The following is a 13984-nucleotide window of genomic DNA, read 5'->3' on the forward strand; positions in this document are numbered from 1 at the left end:
TAAGAAATAAGTCATTATTAATAAGACAGGAGAAAATAAAGAACTTAAAATATCTTCCAATGTATATTTTCAGATGCTATATTCATTTATGGGACTTAAATATTTATTTATTTAAGAGGTTTGGAATCTCTTAGGGAGGGAGAACAGAAAGTTGAAAACATAAAGCTTAGGAAAAGGATGATTTTTTGATGCTTGTAATAACAATTCATGAGTGCTCTGTGGTAAGGCTGCAGACCTGATTCATCACTGTTATATTCTAGTTTAATGCTAGTGAAACTAGACTGATTTACATAGCTGGGTGTGAAACTGGAATAACAAGCTCGTGAAGCAGGCACCACCATACAATTCCTTTTTAAGATTCGTGTGATGTGAACAAATGCATTTAGATTCACATTTGATATTTGTAATGTCTGCAGTTTCTTCCAAACCAGATTACAGTATCAGAATGTATGTTTTAAAGAAATTTTGATCTGTGTATATTATGAAAGGGTTTTATTTCACATTCTTACAGCTGTGCAGTTGTAAGTGGGCCCTTGGGTACTGCCTGTGTGGTGTGCAGTGATGCAGACACTGCTTAGACCACATGCTGTTGTGTTGGTAGGAGAAGTATGATCATTCTTTTCATTTAGAAGTTGTCTTTGAGCACCGTCAGGAAATATTTGGTCTAACTAAGATGACGGCTGTCCATACTCAGTACTAGTAATGGCTACTTCAATACTGAAGGTGGGAAATAGCTTTGTGAATATAAATGGGCTAATTTACCTGGAAAGACAAGATAAAATGTCCAAACAAACTGATTCATCAGGCCTATGGCATTTTAGCTAATTCTGAAAGGCTGGTTACAGTCAGAAGCTCATTGGAAAAAACTTCTAGATGAACTAGAGCAATGTTGAGCCAGCTTAGTGCAGGAGATGGCATGACCAACTACACTTGGGCTGAAATAGCATGTAAATGCTGAGTTAGTAATAAATTCCTTGCAGAGCCATTTCCCACTGGTATAAGAATATGTGATCTGGATGTAAAGAAAGCCCAGGTAAATCCAAGCCTTTTGTTTAGGTGCAGGACATGGAACAGCCAGGTGGTGGAACAGCACACAGGTCTGCTCTTCACAGACACTGGGGTCCTCTCCCGTCCAGCCAAGCACATCGTTATGTAGCACCCCATGTCCAGCTGCCCAGCCCTTCCTAACAGCTTCAAGATTGACCCTCCCTGTGTTGCACTTCCAACAGAACAATCAATTCAACTCTCTGATGCTGTAAGCAGGAGTATATCAAAATAAACCCAGAGAAAGTCACCATCTAGGAAGAGAATTCTGCAGAACGGGAGTCTCTTTTTTTTAGAAAAGGAAACAGTAAAATCAGTAAAATTGCCACACTATGGTTTCATCTGAAGTTTTTTTGTCGTTGCAACTTTTCATGTTTATTTTTTATAACTGACTTTATTTTTTCCAAATAGCAATTAAGGGCATGGTAGTGCAAAGTGCTGCAGCCCTTTGGGAGTTCCCTGTCCTACAAGGGGGTTGCCCATAAGCAGAAGACCACTGCCGCCTCCTTGTTCTGTCCCACATGCACATTTCTCTCTGACCCATTCCCTTTGGTTCCATCAGTTCAATCTTTCTCTGTCCCCTCAACCAGGACAACCTTGCCACTCTGTGCCAATACTTGGTGTGCAGAAGCCATCTACCGCACAGTCACCTCAGCTAGGGTGGCAGGTAGGTGCTGTCAAGGTAGCATGGGATCTTCCACAGGATACGTGCCTTAACCGCAGGTGCCTTACATGTTAAGCATCCTAATGCTTGTGTTTGTAGCAAACTCCTCTCTTTCCTGTTTTTATTAATACTTCCTATACAAATCTTGCTATTAGTGTTCCCTAAAGGAGCAGGCAGTAATTTAGATGCCGATTAGTGTGTGAAATGCAGCAGAACAGTAACGAATGTACTCTCCTGTCAGCGTTTGACTGAGGAGGGAGAAGACCCTCTAGCTACATTTACCGCAGCAGCTGCAATACTGGAGTTTAATGAGGTGCTTTTGCAATGTGAAAATTTTCAGAAACATATACTCGTGCCGGGAGGGCCTGCCAGGATATTTTTTTGTAATTAAATGTAATTACATCCATACCCATAGTCAAGTTCTCATTGATAGATACAGGCAAATAGAAACCAACAAGCAAAAGTCGAACAATTAACTACATGAGGGTTTTTTGTTGTTGTTGTTTTTGTTTTTTAATGTTTGCCTTATCGTACTTTTTCCATTTCCTAGCTCCGTGGTTTAGTAAAAAGCTATGAAATTCTAGCTAATCCAGCAATGTGTGGTTAGCGTTCTGCCAAAAGCAAAGTATGAAATATTTTTTGATCTTATTTTGTCTTCTGGAAGAAAGGAAATGTAGTTTTTATAGCAGAAAAAATCACAAAGTGATATTACACCAGTCAATTTCTAAATCAGATTTCAGTGAGCTTATTTTACAAATACAAATGCAAATACAAACTGTGGTCATCAAACACCAGTGAGGCAAGCTGGTAGATTAATAATAATAATAATAAAAATCCTTATTTTACTGATGGAGAAACTGAAATGTGAAATGACAGAAAACAAAATGTTCAGAAAATTTCTGAACATTTCAGAACAATTTCAGAAAATGCCACTAAGTGGCAAGAGAATGAAGAATTATTTGAAAAATAATGCATTTCTTTTTCTGGTTCCTGAAATTGTTTGTGCCATTTGAATGCAAGTTTTTGAAACAGGTGATCTGCCCTGTTGCAAAACTAGCACACAGCAGGGCTGAGAGCAGGCTTCTGCTGCCCACTGCCTGAACACCAACCCCCTGCACCTGGAGCCAAGAGTCACCCTCCTTTTCATCTCAGGAGATGGCTAAGGGGAGCCGGAGCCAGGAAAATGAGTTTCCATTTTCTGCCTACAAAACTGTGTGTCATCATCAATCATATTCATAAGAAGTCAGCAGTTGGTTCATTTCTTTCACATTTTTCAAGAGAGAAAGCTTTGCTGACAGGCATGGTAGTGTTTCACCATGGAGACACTTCACAGAAACTCACGAAATTGGCAGAATTGTTTCATAGCTGTAGCATCATCTGATTTCTGTCTCCATAGCTTGGTGTGTCCTGCACTAAAGTCTGCATGCAAAAGGCTGTGTCCATAGCTCCGCTCATTTACTTTGCTCTTTCCAGTGGTACCATTGACACAGTGCAGGGGCAGGACTGTAAGCAGGCTCCAGACCAATGGTGGCATCATGTCCTTAAACTCTTTCTTCAGGATCATTTCACTGAGATTCAGACAATTCTTGTTTAACTTTTTAACTTACATCTATTATAGGCACGTGACTCGTGCATTATTTCCACTATCTGAGCAATTAAAGAATTATTGTAGTTATTATTTTAAGGGCAAATTTAGATACTCTGACCAGAAAAAAAAAAAAAGTCCAAAACCCTACCAACCACCTATGATTTTACCTGAAGCTCCACATATTTGTTTTCCCAAGGAAAATTCCAAACTCTCTACACAACACTTTCTCCAACAATTACACCTGTCTTTTACTGAGTTTCTCTTGTGTAAAAGCCAGCCTCTCTGACCTGGTCTGTTCCTCCAGTTCCTGACTGAAACCCTACAGAAGAGGCTTTTATTTGTTCTTGCCAAGAGGAAAGAAAGCAGGGTACTTAGCTGGATGAGATGAGCTGTTGCTGGATGACTCCACTGCAGAGTCCATGAGTGATATCAGAGGCCACATATTTTAAAACACATCACCTCTTGCCCTGCATGACTGCTGCAAGTGCATTAATGTTACCCAGTGGGAGAAGAGAGGCAGATGAATTTTGATCTTGAAAACGACCGTCAGGCTTCCCTCAGCATGTCCTTGCTGTTTCCACAGCAATGTAGATTCAGGAGAAGAGTGATGAGCTGCATTAGGCAGTTGTCATTCTGCCCATAGCCAGCTTCCGTATGCTCTGATCCTGTCTGACCTCAGATAACACCACCTTATTTCTGACCTCATGTAAGGACACCCTTGGAGTAGCTCAGCTTACTCTGTCAGCTTGGTTGGGTGGCTGTGCTAATAAATGTTCAAAAGAGCTAAGCTAACATGAGCATGTGGGAGACAAATCCCCACTTTCCAGTATCTTGGGTACATACCAATCTGTTCTCAGTTCTCATCTGATTTCTAACACACCACTTGAAAACAAAAACGTAAAAGCTGTCAAGAAATGACTCGAGTATTAGATTGTAGTTAGCTAATTAGGGCAGCTGAGAATAAGTCAAACTGGAAAAATGCCATATATTCATATCTGGAGTATAACAGAGCAGTATTGTGTTCTGTGAGCAATGTTATGGTCTGTGAGAAGAAAATGGAGCATCATTAAACAGTCTCCCTGGCCCCAGAAAGAGAACCTGTAGGGAGAATTTATCTAAACAAGAGTTTAATTTCATATAAGACAGAAGTATACCTGATCAATTGAATTCTCCATGTGTAATTGCCTAGTTATAAACAAGACAAGGAAATTACTTGTTCTGTATAAATATGTGGTGGTTTTTTGTGAGTAGAAGTGTGCACAGTAGTCAATGGGAACTGAAGGACACTGAGAAACAAGGGATTTCATTCTCCCTTGTGAATCATGTCTGTTTAGTTTCAGATCATTTCCTCACCTCTCTCAAGAGGAATTTATGTTCAAAGAGTTTAGTAAAGAAATTCAGTTTCTAATTGTCAATGGATTTGACAGGGGTGTAAGGGTGGGAAATGTCTTGTTTGATTCCTGTTACATGGATACGTCTCAGTTACAGCAGCTGACAGATCATGTTCTTTCTTACCTTGTACTATCCATTCTCGTCACAAATTTTGCTGTCTCTGAGATCTCTTCTCATGCCAGAACTAACCTGTTGTAGTGACAGCATCAGTGTGGACCTGTGTGTCTCTGGTGGACACGCTCTTATTAAGAACATGCTTTCATGACATTATTTAAACTGCTTTCAAAGCAATATAATTTAGACTGGAAAAACACTATTTCTATCCAAGGAAGAGTGTTCACACAAGTATAATTGCAGCCCTTCAGTTAGACCAGTATAGCTCAAACTATTTCCCTGGACAGGGAGCTCTTGGTCGAGCTCCAGTGCACACTGCCCTCCTGCTCTGCTCTCTGTCATCTCTAAATTTCTCCTCTAGCTTCTGCTACAACCCACTGCCCATGTCTCTCATCACTACCTCAGCTGCACACACAGAAGAAGCACTGCCCTCTTCTTGCTCTATCTCCCTTGCTTTACATCTTTTCCTTCTCTCCTATGTGCAGAATTTTTGTGTATTTTCTATTCCCTGCCTTGGTCTATGGCATACAGTGATCTCAGCTTCCCTTGTTCCTGTTTCTTGTCACCTCTCCTTAAAGATCTATGCTCTCCATTGACACTTTTTTTATCAAAATAAGCATGCAATGCTCTTTCTGTCCTCAAAATGAATGTCTACCAAGATGTACCATTGACCAAAACATACCTCCAACCATCTCTGTCTTTCCTTTTATCTCACAACTCATGTAAAACACTTCATACTTTCTGCTTCAGGTTTGTCTCCTTTGGTCCTTCAGGTTCATTTCTGATATCTCTTTATTGGATTTGAAAAACTGTTTGTTTTTGTGTTTTTGTAAGTTGTTCTTGAATTTCCACAGTGTTTGATGCTGTTTATTGGCATTCCTTGCCCTGCGGATATAAATGATTTGTAACTCCATACAGGACCAGTTCTTGTTCACAAAATTACCCTCTTATAAAGGCTGCTGGATGAAAGGAAAGGCTGGAAACTTTCCAGTTCTGGTAGGTTTAATGTCACCCCACTAAGAGGAACACTAAACGTGCAAGTCCAAAGGGTTCGAGAAATGCAAATCCTTAGAAACAAGACCTGAAATATGACAAAGCTGCTGACAGCAGCTTTCCTTCCTTGTGCAAGTCTCAGCCTGAGTTTACCAAAAATACTTTGAATTTGGACAAGCTTAGAGTTTCAAGAAGGAACGGGACATGACTTACTTTTCATTGTTCCTTGCTCTAAGTTCCTGATTTATTCAATTTTCAGCCTTTGAACTAAATCCAGGATTCTGAGCTTAAAAGAAAAGAAAAGAAAAGAAAAGAAAAGAAAAGAAAAGAAAAGAAAAGAAGGAAAGGAAAGGAAAGGAAAGGAAAGGAAAGGAAAGGAAAGGAAAGGAAAGGAAAGGAAAGGAAAGGAAAGGAAAGGAAAGGAAAGGAAAGGAAAGGAAAGGAAAGGAAAGGAAAGGAAAGGAAAGGAAAGGAAAGGAAAGGAAAGGAAAGGAAAGGAAAGGAAAGGAAAGGAAAGGAAAGGAAAGGAAAGGAAAGGAAAGGAAAGGAAAGGAAAGGAAAGGAAAGGAAAGGAAAGGAAAGGAAAGGAAAGGAAAGGAAAGGAAAGGAAAGGAAAGGAAAGGAAAGGAAAGGAAAGGAAAGGAAAGGAAAGGAAAGGAAAGGAAAGGAAAGGAAAGGAAAGGAAAAGAAAAGAAAAGAAAAGAAAAGAAAAGAAAAGAAAAGAAAAGAAAAGAAAAGAAAAGAAAAGAAAAGAAAAGAAAAGAAAAGAAAAGAAAAGAAATCTAATGTTGAGTCATTGAAGTCTGTGTCTCTCTGTTATACTATCAATATGAAAGATTATGAACACTTAAATAATCACTCATTTAGCCAGCCTATCTTCGTGCTCCAAAGAGCTTTAAGAGGATACTAGGTACTGCAATAGTTATTTACAGGTAGGGAAGTCAAGGAAGAAATTAGTCATCTACCCAAGGTCATGCAAATGTCAATGGCAGGAACTGGCCTCCTGATTGTCTTGTCTAATTCCGTATCTTTGGGACCACACTGGAGTAATCAGCTCTGTTTTGAACCACATATTTTATCCTGGAGTGTAAGTCATTTGGATGTCTCTAATATAATGGTAAATCCATACTTTGAGTAAACCCACTAAGTCAATTAATATTTGCAAGATGCATGGACATGAGGGTAAAGAGCACAACAGGAAATGCAGACAGTCTGCCTGGACTGGCTCTCCTCACACACAGCACACCGCAAGCAGCAGACACATAGAGACTAAGCTGGATGAAGTGATGTTACACAGACCTAGTTCTTCTTTCAGATCTGCTACACCTCAGTAGAAACTGCACAGTGGTATCTGCACGTGGAAAAAATCGTAAGGCGTGGTGGCACAATTAGGCATTGATGTCTGTTTTTAAGAGACACTTAAATTTTAGAGCTCCAAACTACTGTGCATCAAAGATCCCATATGATCTTTGTCAAATATTTGGGAAATCATCATCAGAAGACACACTTTTTGACCATTAACCACATCAAGACAACACTAGAAAAATAATTTAATCTGATGCACAAACTGATTTAGTGCTATGGTTAGGAAGATCCTTGGCTCCTCTGCTTCATCCAATTTCATTTAGTTGTTCAGCTAGATGTTCAGAGGTGCTTTTTTCATTAGAAATCTCTAGCATTCACTGTTTCTTCCATGCCTATGCTCAAGAGCAAACTAAGGCAACAAAAGCAAGCAGTACCAGGAAATATTTCACAGCCATTTCCAACACTACACCAGTGTTTTTTTAAGATGAAAGACTAGACTTAGTTACGCTTTGGTTTGCTGGTTTTGCATGTTACTGTTAGGTGCTCTTGAGTGTCATTGCTAGTGTATTAACAGCTGAATGGAGGTGGAGTTCTTGTTGAGGATTACTGCAACCTACCAGGCGTTGGTAAGCCTGCTTTTCTGGAGAAATGGGAGAGTGCAGGGCCTGGGCAGAGCAGCCCTGGGTCCCCACAGCCACTCAAGCATGGAGCCCTGCTGCCAGCCCAGCCAAAGGGCCGGGTGCTGACCACACACCACCACTTGTCAGTTCACAGTCAAAACACATGAGTGAAGGGCTTTAGACACAGTACTCATGTCTAAACGCTAATCGGGGCCTCTGGATTTCTGAGGCACACAAACGAGCTGTAAATCAAAAGGGAAATTTCTTATTTACAATGGTGCTGTAGGGTGCAGTGCAGAGCTGCAATACTTTGCACTGAGAAAGTCTTTTGTACTAACTTTTCTCTTTTCCTATCTTTTCCTCTTCTAGAAAAAGATGAGAAGAGAACAAACATCTCACAGGCAGAAGTAAGTGAAATATATATATATTTTTTCTTACAATGCATTTACAGTTAAAATAGACCAACTGTTAAAATCCCTTTGCGGCCTACTGGTCCATCCCAGCTGATGTCTTTCTTTGCGTAGTCACCCCACCTCCAACAGCACAGAAGGTCCCCTAGAGCAGGGAGCTGGCCAAGGCACATTTCCCCTCCACCCCGCCGCCCTGCCCGCTCAAAACAAAACTGACCTGGCCCAAGGTGGCCCTGCCAGCTCGTCCCAGCCAGCACTGGCTGTGGGGCTGCAAAACCACTGCAAACTCGCCCCTTGCTGTTGCTTGCCAAGCCCATGGCTGGCACAGGATTGGTGCTGTCTGCAGGACAGCTGAAAGCTGGCTCCTCCGCTCTCATTTTCTGATCTCCCCTTGCACAGCTCCTGCAGTTCCTCAACCACTTTCTCCTCCCCTGATTGCCCAGAGAAGCTGGCAAAGCTCTAAATAGCAGCAGGAGGTATTGATTGTTTTAGATTTGGACTCTAACACAGACTCACAGTGATTCACTGGGGTGAGGATCAACAACCTATCCCACAGTGTTTATAAATAGCTTGCTTTTTCAAAAGAAGACAATTTTTTATTTATAAATGTTATCACTCCATCCACTGTGATAAGGTAATATGATTGGCTGTATTCATGTGGAAGTGTTTTTCTTAAGAGCTGTCTCAAATGTTCCTTGAAGAGATAGATCTGAATAGCACTGGAATATATTTCAGTCAGTTTTTGCTAACTGTACATTGCTCTAATTACACTTGTGTTACTCTGTATGTAATTTTACTGTTATTTTAGAACAACTCATTTTCGTATGTGGGTGTGATTTTTGGGGTCAATAAAGTTTAACTGTGTCTAAAGATACCACTTAAAGCAGGCCTAGCTAAAGGCAGAGTGGTTGATGAAATTATTTGGGGAGTAATATAACACACTGAAAAAGTGCAGAGGGAAGGATCTTCCATTTACTTATGTAAAAATGTATGTATTAAGAATTTCAGTATTACCTTATCTATACACAGAAGCATTCTTTATACCCTGTTTAGTTGGAATATTGATTAAAGTAAATCTTGCATTATTTTAATATCTAAATTATTTATTTACCTTATGAGAGTCAGCTACATAGACTGTTAAAAACACAGGCTGCCTTAATTTTATGCTTAACAATATATTTTTGCAGTGAATTTTCAGTAATATTGGGTCTGTTTTGCCTGGGAGCTATAAAAGTTGCCAGGAACTGGCATCAGGTTTGCAGAGTATCATTTTCATAGAAACTTCTCGGAGTGACGTATGCACCCTCTAAACTCGGGGCAATGCAGAGCATTGCAGGATATTACAAATTGCCCATCACTGCTTGCATGTACTCAGGTGTTGTTTCAGTCCCACCCTACTGTGGCCATAAGGGTGTACCACTTACACTGGCAAGCACCCAGGGTGATTTCAAATATGAAACAAGAATTTGCATTTGTAGCAACCCTCCTTAAAACATTTTTCACATAACAAGAGGGAAAAGTTGCGTGGCAAGACTCTGAGTTGCCAAGCATGGAAGGCTCTCTCCGCCTCGGTCTCTCACCGTCTCTCTCTCTCTTTTAAATCCCCAGTCCCAGAGCGCCTCGCCAAAGCAAAGGAAGCAGAGCGTGTACACCCCGCCTGCCCTCAAAGGTACTGTCCAGGTACTGTCCCTGCCCCTGGCAGCACACTCCCCCCCCATTACACGCGGCAGCTTCGTCCTCTCCCGCGTGTAGGGGACACCCAGGGATGAGCCATGGCCCTGTGTGCCCATGAGTAGCACAGCGCAGGGCACTGAGAAGTTGGAACTTACCTCCCTTGAACACAGGATCAACACAGGAAGCGTGAAGCCTTACTTGTCATGAGAAATCTCAGCAAATGTTTAGAGGGCTTATGAGCTTTTAAGGAACTAACATAAAAGCAGCAGAGTATTAGCTGCAGTCAGGCAGCTCTATCTAGGCCTTTTTTCTCCAATGACTGAACAGAGTTGGACTTGCGAATGCTTGCAGGTAGGTGAGATCTATGGCAATTTATCAACTCTTCAGACCAGCACGTTTCAGTATAGGACCATTTCCAGACTGCAGACCAAAGCCAGTCCTGCCAGGTGTCTCTGGATATGTTATGACTATTCTCTATTTCCATTCCTTCTGCTCAGCACAATAAAATATCTGATTTGTAGAGTGAACCCTGTGGTTAGGTAACTTACTGTAACAGCCAGTTCTACAGATCTCTTTCTGTAGCTTCAGTTCTCCAGCACTCAGCAACTGTGAAAACATCACCCAAGTGCTGCACAAGACTTGCTATCTGTTTTTCAATATGGGCTGGTTTGTTTATTGGATATTATAAATAATTTTATTATAGTCAATTGTAATAACTTATGGAAGGAAGAAGCTTTGCATGAGTAGCAATAACACCAGTTGATCTCACTGCTGTATTATTTTGCTCCATGAGCCTAAACTAAATAATGTGTAAATTAAGTGCTCTGTAATATAGGTCCTCATAGCTCCTCTCAAGGACTGCAGCCTACTCAGTCTTACCCCTGTTGAGGTCTGGGGAATTGCCTGGCATAGTTTGCTCCTCCATCAACTTTATTCCCAGGGAACAGTTTTCTAGTAGGAAAGACAGTTCACAACTGATCTGAAATATCTTGTACACAGAAGAAAACAAAGAACAAAACGCCTCTCTTGTGCACCTTAACACCCTAAACTGCACGGTACAGCTAGACAAACAGGTGGACAGCTGAAAGTTGGTAATCCTACTTGTAAGCAGCTTGGATTGCTCCAAATTTAACATACTAAACTGTCATAAATACTATCCTTCTTATTTAAAAAAAAGTATTGGAGTAGAAAATTCATTATTCCTTCCTCTTCATTGCTATGAAAACATGAATGTTATTTTGTTTAGACTAAGAGATTAGTAGGAAAACATAGCAATCCAAAATACACAATGCTGTGAAAGCATTACTGTGAAATGCAGAATTTTGTAAAAATTCTGTAATGATTTAAGGAAGTCTACTTTTATAGCAGTTTGCAATACTCAGCAATATTTTCAGAATAGTAGACTTCATGATTTCACACTATTCACTCAGCTTTGAGTATGTTTTCCCGGTATGCTGTTTCTCCCTCAGTGTACTCACAGGGTAGTCTTCAATATACAGTAAAGAATGAGATTCTGGATGACGAATCTCTCTCAATACTGTACCAGGGCTATAGTACTTGTTATATGGAATATACAAATACATGAAAATATATGAAATAAATATATGAAAATGCAGTACTGGTGATGATCTATGTGTGATAGTAAGTATATGGAGATCAGCTTCTTAGTTAAACCTGGGCGTATTTTCCTGCTCTGCCATCGCAGTCACCTAAACTGAAACACAGTGCTCTTATTTGTCTAACATTGCCCCCAAATACTTTGGTTCCATCCTTACAATGGTTTGGTCTGTCTTGAGGTGGGCCTGTAGTTGCTGTAGCGAGCTGTAACAAATCCATGTGTCTGCAGAGAGAGTGTCAGGTTAGGGTGCAAGCAACAGGCAGGTTCTTATCACTATATATGTGTGTGTACTTTGGCTTCTGCTTTTATTTTCCTAAACAAAATTGCACCAGAGTCCCTGCAGACGTAGCAAATAGCTGACTCATCTCAGAGCATTGTTCTTTTTACTGGAATACAGTGTGCTGGAAAAATCAATGTAAGAGCTATTGATTTAGGTGGTAATCTGGAGAGCAAATCAGACAGCAAACCAGATAACAGCTCAGTTCCTGCTAGTATTGTATTACTATGCCTAATGGATGGCAAAGAGAATTTTCATTTTGCTTTCAAAATTATTTCTTTTGCTAATTCTGCTACAGCAGTGTTTGTTAGTTCTGTACTCTTACACTGTATGTAATGTTAGCAAAAGTCAGAATCTGAAGACCAAATTCATAATATTTTCAGTATGTTATGATTTACCTCTTCTCATGTTGTTTTCCAGGTATATCAAAACCTTTTACCTGAGGATAGTAATAATAACTAATGAAATACTGAACATTAGGAAGGCTGAAACTGCTTCTCTATTTCATGTCAGCTCTAATGTCATAAGCTAAACTTTCAATTTTACTAAGCTTACGCCATTCCACATCAGTGTTAGGTTTGTCTCATGCTTGAGAATCTAGTTAATTTTTCTATTGTACTCTGAGTTCATCACCTCTGTTTTGTCTGTGTCCCTCCTTTCTTCCCTTACTCTTGGGTGTTTATGTCTGAACTTCAGATTCTCTCTTCCCCAACTTCCAATGTGCTATTGTGTTAAGCTTGAATCCCCATCACTTTCTCCTTCCCATTTTAAGATCTTCTTCATGTGCAGAAGTTATCTCGTACCTCCCTATGAAAAACACCATAAAAACAACCAGGGGAACGTGTCTCAATTAGAAGTCACCAGTTCTACACGGAGCAATATTTTTCAGTCAATTCTCATTGCTCAAGGCTTCTTACTCCTACTTACTGACCTGCTTCTCATTCTGTATGAAAAAATAAAGAAGAATCCTTTAGGCCTTTTCCTCTGTATCAAAGCAGATGTCCAGCTGTTTTAGCAAAAATATCCATTCATCCATGAATGGCATCCTTAAAGTTATCTTCATTATTCTGGTTGGGGAGCCAGAGGAGCCCTTGGAAGGTGTGCTGTATTCTCACCATTTCCCCACACACACCCACACATGCACTCTCTGGAGAAGTTTGAAACAGGATAATAACCCTCTAAAGTAGAGAGGAGCAGCTCAGACTGCACTTATCCCTGGTAATGGTACTTCCTTGGCATCTCATTACCACATGAAAATTAAAAGAGCACATTTGAGTCTTGGAGCTACATCTGCAGCTTCCCATCGAAGGCATACTTTGTACCAAGGCAGTTTTCCTTTTGCCTAGATAATCACACTTTGTTTGGTATATCAGCTCATCCTTGAAAGGAAACACAGACTGGAGTGACAGGAAACCAGGTTTACAAAGACAAACACAAGACAGTCTGAGCTGTTCCCAAACCTGCATTGCTCCCCAGAGCTCACAAGTCTCCACATTATCTACCAGCCTTTGCTATTAATACTACCAGCTATTTAAATATCATCAAGGTCTTCCCTCGAGAAGGAAGTGCTCATTCCCGAGTGGTTTGAGGATTTCATTAACAGTGAGCCCACTGGTGTGGGTGTGCTAGAGGTCAGGGAAATAGGAAACCTTCCCTCATCTGAGTTCACCCTGCAGGAGGCTGGTGGGCTCATCATCAAGACCCTACTAATTTCAGTGGGCTTTACAGAAAACTCTTGCTGCTTTCTGTGTTCATTGGACCACTTTTACAACTAGCTGCCATCAGATCATAATTAAAGTCCTACCCCACCAAGGTGAAAGGTACCTTTGATTCTGTTTTTCCCCTACTCCTTGGGAGAATTCATCTTTTAAATTCCCCTCTTAATGTGTTTTTCCTTGCAGACAAGCAAAGACTTTTTCTTCAGCTAGGTCCTAACTACAGCATTTGAAATGGGATTAAGTCTGAGTTGTTATAAATCTAAGGAACATCCAACAACATAAATTTGGCTTGGCTCATTAAAACAATCAGGACTCACTCACTGGCTCTTCCCAAAGTGTTGAGACCCAGGGATTTGATACATGCATAATTCTAGTATTTACAATGATGGTTGATATTAAATGAGCTCTTTCTAGTCTCTGCCATGAATTTCAGATGCTGGGCTTGTTTAGTGCCGCCTTGTTCTTCTCTCCAAAGGAAACAACGTGCAGAATAAATGATTAAAATCATGATGTCCCTCCTGAAATATGTAATTTATTAGAAGCAATTAGTACAGTATGTGGCCCTCA

General features: G+C 40.4%; 1 protein-coding gene across 3 annotated transcripts in view; it reads left to right on the plus strand.

Annotated features, from left to right (window-relative positions):
- PPP1R1C (protein phosphatase 1 regulatory inhibitor subunit 1C) overlaps positions 1-13984 on the plus strand; it is a 52755-nt gene that overhangs the window by 20848 nt on the left and 17923 nt on the right. For 2 of the 3 annotated variants that reach the window (XM_083842866.1, XM_083842868.1), the window contains exons 3-4: positions 8090-8127; positions 9739-9799. In XM_083842866.1, coding sequence (XP_083698992.1) covers positions 8090-8127; positions 9739-9799 — 99 coding nt within the window. Of the gene's footprint in view, positions 1-8089; positions 8128-9738; positions 9811-13984 lie in introns of all 3 variants that reach the window. The other variant, XM_083842867.1, reaches the window with a different exon arrangement.

This window comes from Anser anser (assembly GCF_964211835.1).
Source record: "Anser anser genome assembly, chromosome: 6".
Taxonomy (NCBI): Eukaryota; Metazoa; Chordata; class Aves; order Anseriformes; family Anatidae; genus Anser; species Anser anser.